Here is a 17,735-nt window from a genome sequence, read left to right as displayed (position 1 = left end):
GGAAGCAGTATTTACTGGGTCATGTTTCCTTCTCACTTGGCACCTTTGTTGATCAGAAATCCACGAGATCCCACATACTGTGAGCTCGTTAGCCTCATTGCTTTACATTTTAAAACCAGCAGAAGCACAGAGCTTTGTTGCATCGCTAACATTAGCTAACTTCATTAGCTTTCTAGAGCAATACTGTGACTTCTGCAGGGACAGAGTTTAACGTTGACGTCAGTTTGATTATAATCAGATGAGGAAAGCGCTCGGGGTGAAACACGTCTTTCAAAACAGTCCTGAGTCCAGACTAGTGTTTTAAAACTTTAATTGATCACAGTAAAAGTAGAAAAGAAATCATTTACAATGACCATAGCAAGTGGTAACGATCACTTGCCTAGTACATATTTACAGAGAATAAAACAATGAGCTAATTTTTTCCTGACAACATGAAGTAGCAGAAAACAAAAAAGGGCAATTTCCCTAAAATCAGTGTTATTGGTGGTGAGACCTCAGAATCTCCTGCGTGTCTCACGTCGACTGCAGCGTCGTCCCTCCTGTCCAGAGTATTAGAATAAAACCACTACGGTGCTACGAGGTGGAGCCGGCCTCACACCAGAGGGTAGCTGGCTGCGGTCGCAATACCACAGTGGTTCTGTCGGTCTTTGGCCATGTAGACGTAGCCTTTGTTTCCCCACTTCTCACTCCAGCTGCAGAGAGATAAGAAAACAAAAGTCAGGAGGTGACTGGTTTTGGTTCCTTTGTGATGCAGAGACGACGATACAAAGGGCCTGAAACAGTCCTATTTACATTAGAACGACTCTCATGTCAGCAGAGCGTTTTGCATCAGGCTGAGAAGTCTGTGACATTTAGGAGCTTTAACACCAACTGGAAGTGAAATTCATCAGCATTGAAAGGAAGAAGTGAAACTACTCTTGTTGAGTGGATTTTACACACTTGAAGGCCGAGCACGCTGCAGCTGTGAAAGCCTGACTGACCTGTTCTTGACGATCCAGTACTTCTTGCCGTCCACATCTTCTCCCTCAAAGCCGTAGCCCACCAACAGCACGCCGTGGTCCAGGTCCTCGCTGCTGCAATCTGGCTCATAGTAGATTCCTGAAATTTAAAGCCACGAGTCAAACCTGCAGCTCAGTTTGAGCATGAAACCTGACGCAGGAAGATCTCGTCAAGTCAACTACTCCTCTCCTGTCCGTGCATTTTATAAGCTTTAAGTTAAAATGTGTTTTATAACTGGCAAACACCGACCTGACTGGTAAAACTGGAAAGACGCGTGGCCAGCATCAATGGCGACTGAAATGGGTCCAACAGCAGCAACGGCCTTCATCAGAGCATGCTCACTGCCGCTCTTAATGTCTGTGAACCCGGTGTCATTGACAGAGTTGTACTGGGGGTCGTAATGGCACTTCTGGTCATCCTGTAAGAGGGAAGGTGGTGGTGAGTGAGGATAACACTGAGCGCTGAATCAGTGTTCTGTGGTTAGCTCTTTTCTTTAAAAAACTAATAGATGAATTAAATCAGTGACTCAATTATGCCGACAACTGATAAGTAAACTGCTGACAGGTCAGTAAAAGACAAATTACTTCTTTTCATTTGTGCTGAGGACACGTGAGAGATACGTACGGTTCCCAGGTAAGGGTAGGACTCCTCAGAGTCCAGGCCCTGGTTGTCCATGACGTACTTGAAGGCCTGGTCCATCAGACCTCCGTTGCAGCCCTCGTTACCCTCGAATTTGGAGCATTCCACCAAGTTCTGCTCGCTCAGCGACACCATCTTGCCGCTCTTCTTGAACTGCTGACCCTCCAGAGCTCCGGTGGCACTGAAAGCCCAGCAGGAGCCACACTGACCCTGAGGAGAGCAGACAGGACACGATGATGGTGAAGAAATGAAAGCACACAATGTGAGAGTTTTGTGGCTGTAAACTTCTGCATAAACTTAAGAGCAAAGGCAGAGGGGACTAATCGAACGACAGAAAAGAAACGTATACACCCGCCTGCTGCACCTTGGCCTGTTTACAGTGAGCTGGCTCCACCTGTTTGACAGCACCGAGTGAAAAATGTATGTCGAGGGGCGGAGAGAACAGGCTGTGCACTCATGGAAGGAGGGAGGAGGGGCATTGGTGTGAGTGCAGTAAATAGATAAGCTGACTGCTTGCAGGGTATTTATTATCTTCTTGCAAAACATTTACAGCAATGCCCTTCAACACATTTGGAACAATGCACATGACATCAGGCTTAATGCAAACAGCTGATGTAAAGAGGTGCGTCTGCATCTCCAGCAATGCAAATCCTGAAGATTTGCATTGTGGAATTTTACTGAAGGAAAACGGACCACACTGTGGTCATGAAACCTGCAGGTTGTGCAGGATGACTCAAAAAAAAAAAAAAAAAAAAAAAAAAAAAAAAAAATCACCTAAAGGCATTTATCAGACAGCCACAGCACACCTGATGTGCACCAGTCTGGTTTGTTACAACCACACGAGGTGTCACCTGAAAAAGCCTCCGTCTGCCTCCTACTTGCAGCCTGATCTAGTCTACAGTCTGTAAAAACCAAGGAAGCTCCACCTTAATTACGCATGTGCTGCCACAGGGCCTCGAGCAACCAGGGTGAAAAAAACCAACAAAACAGCTGTTACCTGGTCCTTAACGGGAGTCACGTAGCCCTTATCCCTCCAGTCCAGAGAACGAGGGGCCTCCAGGAAGTTGGGCTCCAAGAACAGGGACCCCTTCACCTTTCTCTGTGCTTCATGCTTGTAGCCGTTCATGAGCTGCCTGAACTCCTCGTTGGTCTGTGGGAACAACGTCAGGAATGTAAATAAAGCGACATCATGCTGCACTTTACACCTTCAAACTTCTAGATCACCTTTATTTTTGCATGAGCCATGTTTTCCAGTGATATCTCCCTCATTCATCTTTCCAAAGGTTTAAAAGAGCCTTGATAAGTTTCACCATACAAGAGTGCGTGCCTGTGTGTGTGTGTGCGCAAACCGCTGGCTCACCATGTCTCCAAAGTGGTTCATGCCCAGGCGGTAGGTGTGTTTGCCCATGGAGTGCTCCAGGTTGTGCAGCTCGACCGTCTTCAAGTTTTTCTCCCACACCATCCTCCTCCAGCCCTCCTCCTTCTGCAGAGACAAAACTCAGTCAGGCCTCCTCCGCTGGACAGAAGAGCACCAGGTTTTACAGAAAGAACAACAATGCATCACCTCGTGGTATTTTTTAGCGTGCCAGCTCTTCCACAGGTTCCAGTGCTCATCCAGCTGTGGGTCCAGATGGGGGGCTGAGAGGACCGAGCTCAGGCCAACGGCCAGTGCAGCCAGCAGCAGCTTCATCATGGCTCCTACTGCAAAACAAAAAAACAGCGTCAGGATCAGATTTCAGAGGCGCGATTCTGAAGAACTCAGTCCTGGAGGTCTTCGCAGAAACACGGTTACTCAACACAGTCCTTTTCTTATTTATCACAATGACTAAGTAGTAAAACACCTTCCCGGCAGCGCAGTCATATCCTTCCTCCCCCCGGGCCAAATGTGGGGCAACAGTTAGGCCAAACACACAAAAGGAGCCCGCTGGATCCCGGGAATAAAAGAATAATAATCATCAAAGTGTATCCAAGAAAATCGATGCTGCCGATTTCCTCATCGCCATTTTCCTGCACATTCCCGAACGGAAACGAGGCCAGACCCCGACAATGAGCAGGGCCTGTTTGTGTTTGTGCAGAGTCACGGGATCGGCTGTCCCGGCGCAGAGCCAAGAAACCGGGCCGTCACCGAAACTACTACCAGGAAACCGAAAAGAAAACCAAAACTTGACCAGCATCCGGCCAGAAACACCACCTGATCGACGGGGTCCCGGCTTTTCTTAATCTATTTAACGCGAAGAGGCGAAAAAGCAACGATGGCTGCCACCGAAGCACAAACCGCAGATCACAGCACACACAGCCGAACGAAATACAAAGCGATGGGTATGATGGAAACAAGAGCAAAATGTTGATTATCATCGCTAAAAAACATTACATTAAAAACGTGCTAAATTACAGATTTTTAAAACGGACACTGGCTGGCACGATGTTTATGCTAGGTTTAAAAGGCGAAAGAAATATCCCACAAATAATTCTGATCAAACTTCCTGTTTCTAAAACGTAACCGTCAGACCTGAAAACGAGATTAAAAACTTCACTTACTCTAAAAACTCTCGACGCTGAAAGTGAAGAAAAATAACCTGCTGCAGTAACGCTGCGCTAAACTTTATAAAGGCTGGACGGACACCCAGCTGCTCCGAGGCTGCCCTGTGATTGGTCCGCTCTTGTTTGCTCCCAGGCTCCGCCCACACGGGGTCTGATGTCATCATGGCAGCACGTGATTGTCCCCTCACCAGCCTGCGGGTAGCTGTTGTTGTTGTCGATAGTTTTTTAGATAAGCGCGATTTTAAAAAGAATCGATTTAATCAGCGTGTTCTTGTTTGAACGTGTTTTCAGTCGCAGAGCCTCTGATTCATCCCAATGCTGCTCAATACCGCTGATTACAAGACAGAAGTATTCAGGAAAACACTCAAAAGTACACCCAGCAAACTATTGGTAACAATGATTAGTAATAACGATTTATTCTGTGTGTTACTGAAAACACGTCTGCTTTTGTACTTTTATATTTCTGTGGTGTGTGGGGGACTTTTTAAAAAAGTTAAACTGGTAAATAAATATACTGTTACTGAAAGTGTGGATAGACTGAAGTGAAACCCCCACAGAGAACCAGGCCTGCAGGTTTTCTGCTGCATTTGTTGTTTAACCAGAGGAGGAAATTAGAGAAAGGCTTCCAGATTCATCTGCAGACATGTCGTTTTCTTTGTGTGAAACTGCCACTGCAAAAATAGGTATGGACAACAAACACCCACAGAAGGCCTCTCAGTGAGTTTAAAAGTTGCACAACAGCAGCCTGAGATGGAGGGTAAACACTAACAGCTGAATGTTTGTTACTGGGTCATAAAGGAGATTTGTAAGGGGGGAAGTGGTGAATCTTTAGTTGTAGACAGTGTTTGTGTATGTTTTAGTATTTTCCTTCAGTGCACCCCGCCAGCACCAAATTTAAGGTTCACTCCAATAATTTTGCTGAAGTAAAAACAGGTTAAATTAATCCCTTTTTAGGTTATTATTTAATAAAAATAAGAGCTGATGATGATAGATGGAGAAGCGTAGATGATATATGATCATATCATTTACTCTGTAAAATGAAGACGGTGCACTCTGCCATCGTTTCCAAAGTATACTTTGTGATCCTTCAGGTGTTAGACTGTAACAGCCTGACAACGACCGCATTAACATACAGAGCAGCAGAGACGGGCCACATGAATATACATGAACACTGACCCTGAGTCAATCAGTGTTCATGTGATTGATAAGACTGAAGGACTCTGAACAGGCAGAGCTGTGATAGTCTGACCTCAGGAATTACATCATGACATTTAGGTTTTTATTACTCTGCAGGTTCAGATTTAAAATGCACGTAAACTGTGATGTTACAACTTTAAAACACAATGTGTGGACGTTTACATATGTTTACATATGTTTACATATGTGCCCACTGTGGCAGGTCCGTGTGAATAAGGGAGCAACTAAAAGCAGCTTCTTCACATGATAATGCAACAGCAGTACAAAACTGCTGCACAAACATCAAGTTCGCTCTGGATTCTGGAGGTTTTGCTGGTGTGTCTGTGGTGTGATTTCTGCACGTGTGCTCATCTTAATACCTGGACTCTTACTGGCTGTAGCTCAGATGAGTTCAATTTATTTTCCCGTGTCCAGAATCCTTCCTCACTTGACGTGGCAAAAAACGCTGCCATGGACGAGCTGCTACAGAAACAACAACTTTATAATTTAGGACCTCCGAGATCTTTCGTGCAGCCCATCAACACGAAGATGGATGTTTGGGCCTGAAAAGTGACGCCAAAGCAGAAGTTGCATGTAGTTTGATAACAGTTGTTTCTCTTTCTTTACTTTGAACCCAGTAAACGGGTGAACGCTGGTCGGAGTGTTTTGCTGCCTTTGAGCAGAGCCGGGTTTCATTTCTCCTGCTGGTTTCATCCTTATGCTGCGATACGGCTTTAGTTTCATGTTACCTACATTACTGCAGCGGGATGCTTCTGAACTGCATTTCCCCAAACTGGTTTCAGCACACTGAGTCTAAACCACACAGTTAAATACCAGCAATGCACATCAAACACAGAGTATAGAGTGCCAGCAGCAGACACATCAGCAGTGATTCATCCACATCTGCCCCTCTGTCTGTCATGCATCTGTGTGGTCACATATAGGAAGCGGTTAAATTAGCGCAGCATCGTTCTTTACTGTACAGCAGTCTAAAAAAACACTGTGTCCTTCCTTGCATGTGTCTCTGCTGCTGAGCACAGCAGGCATATGACTGAATGTGTTGCTCAAGCCGTGGCACACATGACAGCGACTGGCCGAGCGTTTTCTGTGCGGTCATCCACCCAAAGCTTCTCTCAGAGGAATCTGTCAGACACGATAACTTTATCAGCATCTGTTTCCAACAAGTTTATCAAAGAAGTGTGATTTAAATCAATCAAGCATGCTGCAGGGGAGCACACACAGTGCTGGCCTATGAATGGATTTTCCTTCATGGGTCACAAACAGCACAGTCTGAGCCATCATGTGGGCCGGACCAGCAAAGAAGCTAACTCCAAATGTTTCTGTGTCACAAGAATATTTCAGATTCATGCGTCACCCTCTTACAAAACCATGAACCATCAAAGATGTTTCCCAAATTTGGCCGGTTTGGATGAAGCAAATTTAGATTTCTACATATTTTCTCATAAACACAGATGAGCACAGTAGCAAAGTCAATGCATGGAAGTGAAACAGCTTTTACACTTTGAACTAACTGCAACGTGAGAAAGATTAAGGCAGCGAGGACCAATGAGAAATAAGATCAGAATTAAAAGAGTGTGGAGTTTGGATGTGCCGCTCTGAGCACGAGAGCCTCTCAGTGTTTTTGTAATGTGCAAAAATGAAACTATGTTTAGTTCCTAAAACTAAAAAAACTCATTATGCAGAATCATTTTATTACTGGCTCATGATGGTTTTATCATTGTGTAATATTTTAATGCTGCGGATGAAGACGTACGGGTGAACTTTGTGAACTGTAAATGTTTCTGTCATCGAGGCGACACATTCCTCTGATTAGGATGTTTAATCAGCTCAAACACTCCGCCGGGTTATCAGCTGCTGCGCGCGTCTGCCGACCCCGAAACAAAGGTTAACACACGGCCAGTGATCAACACAACAGGCCCACCACTCAGTGACACTGATGATTGTCAGTGATTGTTTCTGTTCACAGTCATTCAAACGTCTGCAGTCGTCCAGGAATCGCTGGAGGTGCAAACAGCCTCATTACTCACAGAAATATTTCAGCACACAAGAGTGAAGTCAAAGCAGCAAAGAGCCGAATGTAGAAATGTGAAATAAAAATCAGGCAAATTTAAATATTCCAAACTTTTAAACTATTAGAATGAGAGAAATTCATTTGCTCTCATTTATTAAAATAAAATAATGCAAAATAATAAAATAAAAATAAAATAACAAAACTGGTGATTAAATTTGATAAAGTAAAAAAAAAAAGAGCAACTCATTAACGTGAAAAAGCAGCAGTCAGATGAAAGTGTGTCCACGGCGTTACGTGAAGCGTGCACGTTACAATCAGCCACGAAGAGCAGAGGTCACATGAGTGTTTGCAAAGAGTCGTAAATGTTTGCTTTCATAACAAAAATGTATTTTTATTTATTTAATTATTCGTGTTTATGTTGCTTCACTTTTTCATTTCAGTCATAATTAATATTTCTTAAAAATATTTTCTTTTTTGTTTGGTTTTGTTCTTTGTGTTTACATTGTTTCATATTTGTGCCAATAAGAACGTGTTACAGAATTATGATGATTTTTAACGTAGTTTCTTCCACATCACAAAAACAGGTTTCTGTTAAACAGTTCACACAGACTTTATTTTCACTGCTCATCTTAAAATGTTTTATTTTGTTCACGTGAAGCAAAAATCTTGAAGAAGCTAACTGTTCCCAGATTTGTTCATTTGGGCTTTATTTACTCGGTCTGTGAAAGAATTAGCGATGCATCGGTGTGTCACACAGGCCCGTTTGGACCACCTTCATGTTTCTGGATTGGGATCATCAGAGTCACTGACGTTTTGCATTTTTGTAGTTTGTTTCCAGTGTTTTCTTTCAGATTTACTTCCTGATGATAATCTTGATTTGAGCTTTTTGTTCATGCAAACATGAAAGACGGTCAGAGGTTCTTAGTTAGCGATGCGTCGCTGTGTCGATTGAGCACGTCTGTAAGCAGAAGGCACAGATTAGGCCTCTACATCCATGTTATGTGGTCATCATGTCTTTATCTTCTGTTTTGAAAACCCCTTAAAACGAGATTTATCGTCTGATTTTGACCAGAACAGTCGGTGAATATTTAGTGGATTAAGGAAGTGCACTGCATGTATGTAATGGAGCGTATGGAGTCAGCTGATGCTTCTCTTGTTTCCAACAAACTTCCCTTTGGCTTTGCTGACAGGAATGAAACCAGTTTGTCTATACATGAAGTCTTTACATCACATCCTCGGATGACCGACACGTTTCAGCACAGTCACATGTCACGCTGGTTTTCATCTGGTCCTGACTGCGTGGAGGTAAACAACAGTGACCATGTTTAGCTGACTTGTACAGTCAGACTCCACAGCACAGCAGCTCCTTTTCTCTTTTTATGAAGGACGTCAGACACAAAGCAACACATGAGAAAAGACGCTACAGGACAAAAAGACAAAAGACAAATCATGGAGACGGGCAAGACCGGAGGAAGTGGAAACGCAGCAGATGCAGAGAGGCGCAGAGGTTTCTGGGCCTGAAGAAGTGATCAGAGTGCAGACTTTCAGTTGTGACTCAGTTTTACAAACACGTTTGGATGGTTTCTTTGTCATGTGACTGACTTGGCCATTGCACTGTCCCATCTGTTTACCGGGAGAAGCTGTTGGTTTGCTGTTTGCAGTGCGCTTTGGGTCATTATTGATTATAATCAATCATTATAATCAATACAGTGCTTCTTCACAGCAAATCAGTTTTGCAACACTTGGCTGAAGCTGAGCAGAGACGTAGCTCTGTACCCCTCTATCAACACGTCATCGATAAACACCGGTGACCTGTGACCTTCGGCAGCCACGCATGGCCATATCATAACATTCCTGCACCATGTTTGACAGATAAAGCTGTAATCAGGTCATGGATTCAATGAATCTGCTTTTTCCTCGTGACCCTCGCGGCCCTTATGGATGTTTGTGTTTGTGTTTTTGAGTGTAATCAGATGTTTGTCGTAAACGCTCCGTATTTTCACTCAGGAAGCGTCTTCTTACACCACCTGCCTCCTCAACAGTGATTTAGATGTTCTGAAGTTGTTTTCTGTTAACCACAGAAATAATTCTGTCGTCTTCTGTGCTCTGTCAGGTTTTTGCTGTTGATGATCCGACTCATGTATCGTTTTAAAGACTCAGATTGTTGATTTGGTCGTTCCTAAAGGTTTCTCCGTCCCTCTCACAGGTTTAGTTTGGATTTTCAGTCTCACTCAGTTGCATCAACGTCTGTTTGGACCGCTTTTTGAAAAGAAACCAAATACGAGATTAAAACCTGGAATCAGCTGAAGATCTTTTATCTGCTCATTGTGTCAAAGAACTGTTCACCAGTCGTTCAACCACTTTTTAGGCCTTGAAAATGTGAGATTATGTTTTAAAATGACCCTAATTTCTCCTTTTTTTAATGCAACGTTTTGTAAAAAACCTTTGAATTAAAGTTAAAATATCTTTGTTTGATTTCAAACCCAGTGTGCTGTTGTACAAAGTAAAACTAGAGTCCAAAAACGTGTGGGCCTAACTGTACATGAAGTGCAGTTAGAGTAACAACAGGCAGTGTTGATGTTCACTGAATTAACTTTGTATATGTGTTAATGTATTCTTTGAGCATTTGCCTAATATGTTACCAGAAGCCAGATGAATAAGAATCAGAGTATTGATATTAAATGTGCCAAAGAAGCATTTTGCAGGTGCTGCCTGTACCAACCAGCACAGACCCTGTAAACAGAACCCTTGGCACACTTTCCCAAATCAAATCAAACAATCCTGCTGTTGCTCAGAATCAGGTGACAGGTTCAGAAACACGTTCAACAGCTCGACTTCTTCTCTACAACAAATATTTCTTAACAACACAGAAAGTTGGGACAGTTTCCAATCGTGAGAGTCTCTGTGGGTGAACTAATGTGACGTCCCTGCTGCTGAAGCTCCACAATGAATCCAGAGGAGTGGAAACAACTCGGTGTGGAATTTGGAGAAGAGCAGGCCTCTGTCTGCAGCCCTTATTTCACAGCAATATCCAAATCTTTCTGATCCACATTAATCCCAGAAGGTTGATTCAGTTCGTCTGGACATGTTGTTTCAGTGCAGAAATATTTCATCATTCGATCAGATGACTGACTGCAGGTTTCCCTGTATGTTTGCTTAATGACCAAAACTATCACCAGTGACTAACAGCGCCCATATGGAAAAGAAATAGTAAAAACTTCTATGATTTACTCATGAAAGTGGCCAGTTTGTCATTACTTTCATATATTGTTTTAGTAAGTATCCAAAACATACAAGATTCATTTATATAATTTTTCAAGGGATCTTATATCTGTTTTCACTCTTGTGTGCTTTTCATACAAGTTTCACACAAGACAGATACAAACTTTATAAGATTTATAAATATCTTTTCCATATGGGCGAGCCGTGAGACTGAAAAAGTCTCTACTGAGTGACAAAACATTTCTCCCACTCAGAGTGATACAGGATGAACTTTCTGGAGCTACATGATCACCACCACGATGTGATCTACATTAAGTTTGTCAAGTAATCCTGCTGCAGTCATCAACATTTTCTCGGTTTTTGCCCGTGTCTTTTTCTGTAAAGCAGAAGCACTCTGTAAAACGAGGACATCTTAGCGTTCACTCACTGTAACCCTGATCAACGAAAACAGGAACCGCAGGTTTCTCTTCAGCCCTGCAGCCACAAAGAGTCAGAAGAATTCCTTCAACTTGCAATGACTTCACTCGTTTCTTTAGAAATAAAAACATTTTTAATTAGAGAAAAAAATTATTCACAACCATCCACATCCTACAGGAGCTTTAATAACTGCTGATATTTATAATCTTTCACTTTTCTAAAGCCCCATTCCTTAAAGACTGCTCAAAGTTGTTTCGCTATTAATTAATCCTAAAATTTACATACATCATTTTATCTTTATTATTAAAAGACTATGTAGCAGCCGTCTTACCTAATTATGGGACGATTTTTAACCTCAACAGTAGCTGAGCACATGTAGAAGCACGGTTTATTTGAAGATTTTCATTGAGGATTTAGAGTGCATCGCAGTGTAGCGCTAAGTTACAAACCATCTTCTTATGGCCTCTGGTGATGGACTCACCTTTGTGTTTATCCTGTTAGATAAACAGGGCAGGCACTCTGTACTGCAGTGGTTTGAATCGTATCTTACACATTGTGTTCATGTAAACAGGGAGTCTTCTTCATATGTAAAAGGTTGTCATGGAGTTCCACAGGGTTCTGTGCTAGGACGAGTATTTTTTACAGTATACATGCTACATTTAGGCAATATTATTAGAACCAGAAGCAGATGACATAAGTAAAACAATTAAACTACAAAAATATATACAAAGACCCTTTTTGCATATAAGTATATGGCCAGCAGGCACCAGTATATGTATATGAAGACCGTGATGGATCTTGGAGACTTTTTACCAGGATATACAAACATATATTGTATTTTCCACACTATAAGGCGCACTTAAAATCCTTGAATTTTTCTCAAAAATTAACAGTGTGCCTTATAATCCGGTGTGCATTATGTATGAATTCTTGTTGTGCTTATTTACTTTGAACTGATTTTATGTGGTACATATATATAAATCAGTCAAAAAATGCTTTAGTATGACTTTGGTAAGCTCAGAAGCCGCGCCGCTTGATGGCTTGGAGCATTACGGCTGCTGTAGTCAGGAGCCTCGTGGAGTAATCTGGGTCTAAAACTCCGTTACTTCATATCGCAAAGTCAAACGAACACTGCGACATCACTGAGAGTTAAAAACTATCTAAATTCTTTCATCTTCAATAAAATGATCAGCGTTGCTGCTTTACCAGGTGTAACAATTAAGTTTAACATCCAGGCATCCATGAAAACAGAATTTATTACATTTAACGGAGTTAGAAGTTAGCAGGAAGTTAGCTCGCTAGCTTCCACCTAAACATGATATAGCATGTTCTGACTGAGAGACTTCTGAAAGAATTCAAACGTACAGCTCTGCTATAAACAGCAATGACGATTGTAGGGTTACTGAAGTTTGGCTAGCTGCTATATAATGATGTGCTACATGGTGGCTAGCTACACAGCTATGTTAGCATAAACAGTGAAGCTGGAGGATGAACGCTAACACTTTTCCACTCGATAAAAGTTAACGTGAGGGTTCCCGATGGTTAGAGACAAATACAGTCACAAGGCAGGATGCTGTAAACGGACCAAACTTCAGTCAGGAGAACAACTGAGATAATCCATCCACAATACGAGGTTAGTCATTAACATACTGCAACAACATGGGAATAGAGCAGCTGCCAGAGAATTCAGCATTAATGAATCGATGGTACAGAAGTGGAGGAAGCAAGAACGAGTTCAGTTCAGTTGACTTATGTTTTGTTTCGCTTAGCGCCTTATGGTCCAAAAAAATACAGTATGTAGGTTTGCTTACTTAGAAAAAAACAGAATAATGTAAAATTGGATCTTACTAAAGCTTCTTACAGACTGCAGTGTGTAAACTTTCTTTGAACGTTGTGCCTGAAAAGTGTTCGGTCAGTGCAAACTGCAAAGATGTTTTTGGAGCTCATCTTTAAAGTAAAGTCAGGTGTGTCAGTCCTTTGATTGATACGTGCACACACAGACAGACAGGCTCCTGCTAATATGAGCAACCGAACTGCACATTAGAGTCACTGAACTAGCATTAATCAGCCCACCTGTGCTGGCACGCTGCACCTGTACAGTCTACTACGAACACTTAAATGATGCAACCACACTGGCATTAGGTAAAGAATTTATTATAAAATGTATTACACTATAAAGTGTCAGCAGTACTAAGAACATGGCATTCCAGGACATGCTAAGGATGTAACATAAATAGCAACAGAAAGATTTGTGCAATGCGGCGATTATTCTCCAAGGAGGAAAAGTCACCCGACAGTAAAACCGAGTCGGTCCCTCCTCGTCGACAGAAACATCTCAACCTCAGCAGAAGCTTCCAGGGAGAAGACAAACTCATCATAGTGATTCTCAGTTTTTACAAAACGATCCTCTGAAACACAGAAGAGTCTCTTCCCTTTCCAAACGCCACCTCTCAGCTCGTGTACTGTACAAGGCAGAAAGAGGAATGAACGAGTGTGTTTTAGGCACACAACATTGGCAATGATTATACACAACTCCGACAACAGCTTCAATAAAAAAACAGAAAACTCAAATCGCGTTTCAGATCAGTTTGGGACATTTCCTTTCCTCGTGTTCCTGCGCACATGTTGGCGTCTTTGATTCATTTTTATTGTCACTATATGTTTAGGAAAGATGTGCAGTACATTCATTTTTGCCTCAGCAAAAAACAAACAGCTTAACAAAAAGCTTTGAGTATTTACATCACAGCTAACAGTTTGCTGTGTTGATTGGCGAGAAGAAAGTTTAAATCTGTGAACAGATGGTAACACTGGAGGAAGAGAAGCTGACAGCAAATACTGCACTCTGGCACGGAGCTCGTCTTTACACAGCGCGTCCTGAAAAAGTCCTTTACATCCGTCAAATGTAACTTCAGGAGTGAAACCGTCCGACGCACACGTGCGCTGAAAAACAAGCTGTTTTTCTTCTTCAGGTTCAGAGTGAGGGGCACAAACGTTACAAAACACCAGCTCGCACAAAGTGAAAATGCTTTTCTCTGACATTTCTGTCATCAGCAGCCTTTGGCCTTTTTCAGCTAACAATACTAACATCACGCCGCCGCTTCCCTGTGCTTGTGCTGACCGCGGCCGGGCTGCGGCTTCATGCTTCACAAAGACAAACTGAAAGAAGGCATGAAGCCACGCGCGGCCCGCCGACAACGAAGCTCAAATTTAGCTTGACAGAGGTGGCGTGGATGCCACTGTGCAAAACTCTGACCGCGGACGGCAGCTTGATTAATGACGCCCCTGCGCCGGCGATAACGCTTTAAAAACCTGATGAGGAGGCATCGAAGAGGCGCGGCGTCAGCGTCTACTGTAACCGGCTGCTCGTTTAAGAGAAGTACAAAAGTACAGAAACCAACCCAATTATAAAAAAAAAAAAATCACCTTTCTGATTAGAATTTAGCGTTTTAGTGAAACTTTCTATTCAAAGTACTCAGCGTGAGGGCGTCCTCAGCCCACCCTGTGATGGGTTAAACATTTGCTTTGCAGCTTGTTACACTTTAGAAAGGTCAACATCACCCAATACGACACAGTCCTTTAGAAAACCCTCCTTTTCCTGTAAAAATGGCTACGCTTCCCTTTGTGTGAATGAAAGATGATGTTTACAGAAACACTGATGTTTACAGGTCCCAAAGTTTCCCTGGAGTTTTCAGGAAAAGGAAGAAAAGGAATCGCAGATATTAAAATGCGAGTACAAAGCAGAACGTTCTGTTTCTAAGGTTTTGGCTCCGGGGTGTCTCAATGACACCACAGAGACGGGATATACCTAATATCTTAGGCACTGAAGCCCCGCCCACCTGCTATTCTGACCTACTTTTAGAGAGGGGCAGCCAATCCGAGGAAGGCTAGCTTAAAGAGAAAGGGGCAAAACCAGCTTGTTTCAGGCCGAGCGGCTGCACTAAGGCCCAGCAACAGATAAATGCGCATTAGTTTGCACTGTGGATCATGCAAAGCTGCTCTAATACACCAGACTGCTGTTACCAAGTAAGCTGCTCTGGATTGGCAAAAAAAAGTTCTCTTGAATATGCAAATGACATTTACATTGACATGGTTTGATATGATGTGCACTCAGAAATCTGTTTATCTGATACAAGTCGATGCTTAACTTGAGCACAATTCTGAAGCTCCGGGGAGATCACAGCTGCACACGTGCCAGAGGTCTGAACAGCGATCTGAAAACAGCAGCTGTGATGGTGAAGGTGAGGTTTGACTTAGACTGTCTGAGTCCAGCAGACTTTAAAGTCCAACTGGAGACCAAAACTGTAATAAGACAGAGTTTATTCAAAGACCTTCACGGGAAGTTCTGGGACCTGTAAAGGTTTCAGCTGTTGGATGGAAGAATACAGAAATCTGAACTGAGGATTAGCAGGAACATCAACAAACACACCAATCAAACATGAAGGAAATGGTTCCACCCACTGCTGACACGTGTCGTCTCCACACATCTGTGTGCGTTTGCTTTTGTGAAAAGTGAAACAGCACGAGACCAGGTCTCCTTTATTTTTATACAACATGGTCTTCTTCGTGTTAGTGACAGCCGCCAGATAAATAGACGTGTTAGAAACTCATTTTACTTTTATATCAACAAGGCACAGTTCTCCAAACATCTGGAAAAGACTTCTGCTTTGTACCAATGAGACTGGCTGTGCTCTTCAGGGAGGTAGAAGGCCACCAAGGCACTCTGAAAGAAATGCTGTAAATGTATTAAACGCTAAGCTGAACGACCAAATTTCACATCAGTAAACCAGACGCGAGGAGGGAGCTGATATTAGATGTAAGCGATGGATGGAGCGAGCAACACGACACACACTCAGCCCTCGGGTTCGAGCCACACGTGCAGCTGCCATGTTTCTGACCACACGTGGAGATTAGAAAATGGCGCTGTTCCTTGGAGTGAGACTGGAGTGTGCGTGACAGCAGGAGGGACGTTAGGAAGCAGCAAACAACAAGATAGAAAGAGAAGAAAAACACAGAATTCCTCTTTGGAGCTCGGAGCGTTCGGTTCTTTCACGACATTCGTAGCGGGAGGAAAGCTCGGCTGTACAGGTGTGGAGAGCACAAACACAACATCTGGTTTGCACGGCAACAAAACGGAGCGATTAAAGTGTGAGCAGCTGGACCGGAAAGATTGCACGAGTCCGTCGTGTCAGAGCGACCTCCTGACGTCTGGCGGGGACAGCGAGCCCTCAGCGGGAAATGACGGAGCTGATGGAGTTGTACGATGTGCCGCCGTTGCAGGTTGGCGGGTAGCCGTTGGCGGCTCCTCCCAGCGCCTCCGTGTTAACCTTAAACACGGGCGACGCTTTGAGCAGGAAGTCCGCGGCGTCGCGCCGGCCGAGCTCCCTCAGCTTCGCCATCAGTACGCCGACCCTGCTGCCCGCTCGCCCGCTCCACTCCTGCAGCAGAGCCGCCGTCGGGCTGGGCTGCAGCGCGGCCTGCTGGGAGTCCGAGTCCAAGTCCAGCTCAGAGGTGCCGTTTGGAGTCCCGTTGCTGTATTTGGCCACCAATTCAGTGAGGCCCAGGTTCATGGCCAGCAGGCACCAGTCTTTCCCCATGGCGTCTGGAGGGTCCAGCATGCGGCACAGCTTCCGGCGAGCCAGCAGCGGCACGTCCGATATGTGGACGTCCGTTCCCAGAATCCCCCACTGGTAAATTTCAGCGCAGCCGAACGCCAGGATGCTGCTGAAGCTCTCCCGATAGCCGCCCATGGTGTTGGTGAGCGAGGTCTCTCGCTGGACTTGAGCCCGGAAGAAGTCTTTGGGTTGGTAGACCATGATGGGGGCGTGGTGTTCCCGCAGCTGCTGAGGGCTCAGGTAGTATTTGGCGGTGAGCTGTCCGGGCAGCGTGGAGGCCAGCAGGTTCTCTGTTATACTGCAGAGGGTGTCCAGCAGGGTGTAGCACTTGGCCCGCTCAGAATCATGTCCACGGACCTGAATCTCCACACCCTGCCCGTGGTTGACCAGGAGGATCATGGCCTCCACTCCTGCCTGGCTCACTTTGGCGCCGTTGGTCCACAGGTGAATATCTCCATCGTTGTCGTCGGCGCCGTCCTCCTCGGGCTTCTGCTGGTGGCTCCAGCGACACAGGTTCACCTGCAGCTTGTGGAAGAGGCCGCAAGGGAAGGGAGTGAGGTGCTCGGCCGGGACGATTCGGACGCCTCCGTAGAGCAGCGACTCCTCCTCCTCCTCTTCGGTCCAGGACCGGTGGAGGCCGTTTGTCTTGATGAGTGCGGGAACATCCACCATGGTGGGGTTGGTGACGTCCCGGGCGCAGACGTCCATGGCATCCAGGATCTGCAGCAGCTCGTCCACGTCGCTCTCAGGCGCCAGGGCCTGCACCTCCTCCAGCCTGTAGCGCCCCCTGTAGTGGTGGATGGCTTTGGGCGTCTCCACGGAGAGCAGCTTGCCGAGGATGCTGCTGCAGAGCCATCGAGGCTCCAGCAGGACGACGTCCTGCACCGTCTCACTCTGCATGATGTTGATCTGTGGAGGAGACGAGGGAGAAATGTGAGCGCGTGGACGTTTATCAGAAAAATTTATGTCATGAGACAAAGACAGAATACAGAAAGAAGCTAATAAATATTTAAGGAACAACATTAAATGGAACTTTTGCTTTATCTGTGAAAAACATGCAAATAAATAAATAAAGTGTTGGTTCCTCATTCCTGAGC

General features: G+C 44.4%; 3 protein-coding genes across 6 annotated transcripts in view; 1 reads left to right on the top strand and 2 right to left on the bottom strand.

Moving 5' to 3' along the window:
* The window catches only part of LOC309719139 (GTPase IMAP family member 8-like), a 286,835-nt gene that overhangs the window by 92,038 nt on the left and 177,062 nt on the right, over positions 1–17,735 (top strand). The gene's annotated exons all lie outside the window — the stretch shown is intronic.
* On the bottom strand, positions 294–4,310 carry ctsla (cathepsin La). Its single transcript, XM_082555063.1, has 8 exons — positions 4,177–4,310; positions 3,203–3,339; positions 2,999–3,121; positions 2,636–2,788; positions 1,624–1,848; positions 1,249–1,417; positions 981–1,098; positions 294–692 (listed from the first exon to the last, which is right to left on the bottom strand). The coding sequence occupies exons 2-8, from the start codon at positions 3,329–3,331 to the stop codon at positions 593–595; spliced, it is 1,017 nt and encodes a 338-aa protein (XP_082411189.1). The 5' UTR covers positions 3,332–3,339; positions 4,177–4,310; the 3' UTR covers positions 294–592.
* The window catches only part of dapk1 (death-associated protein kinase 1), a 61,960-nt gene continuing 60,358 nt past the window's right edge, over positions 16,134–17,735 (bottom strand). For all 4 annotated transcript variants that reach the window (XM_082554993.1, XM_082554995.1, XM_082554994.1 and 1 more), the window contains one exon: positions 16,134–17,547. In XM_082554993.1, the coding sequence (XP_082411119.1) occupies positions 16,252–17,547 (1,296 nt within the window). In that variant the 3' untranslated portion in view covers positions 16,134–16,251. The remainder of the gene's footprint in view (positions 17,548–17,735) is intronic.

Source organism: Aulonocara stuartgranti (assembly GCF_965226115.1).
Source record: "Aulonocara stuartgranti genome assembly, chromosome: 12".
In the NCBI taxonomy this organism is placed as follows: Eukaryota; Metazoa; Chordata; class Actinopteri; order Cichliformes; family Cichlidae; genus Aulonocara; species Aulonocara stuartgranti.
Note: the sequence above shows the minus strand (reverse complement) of the source record. Positions and strands in the feature narration are given on the sequence as shown.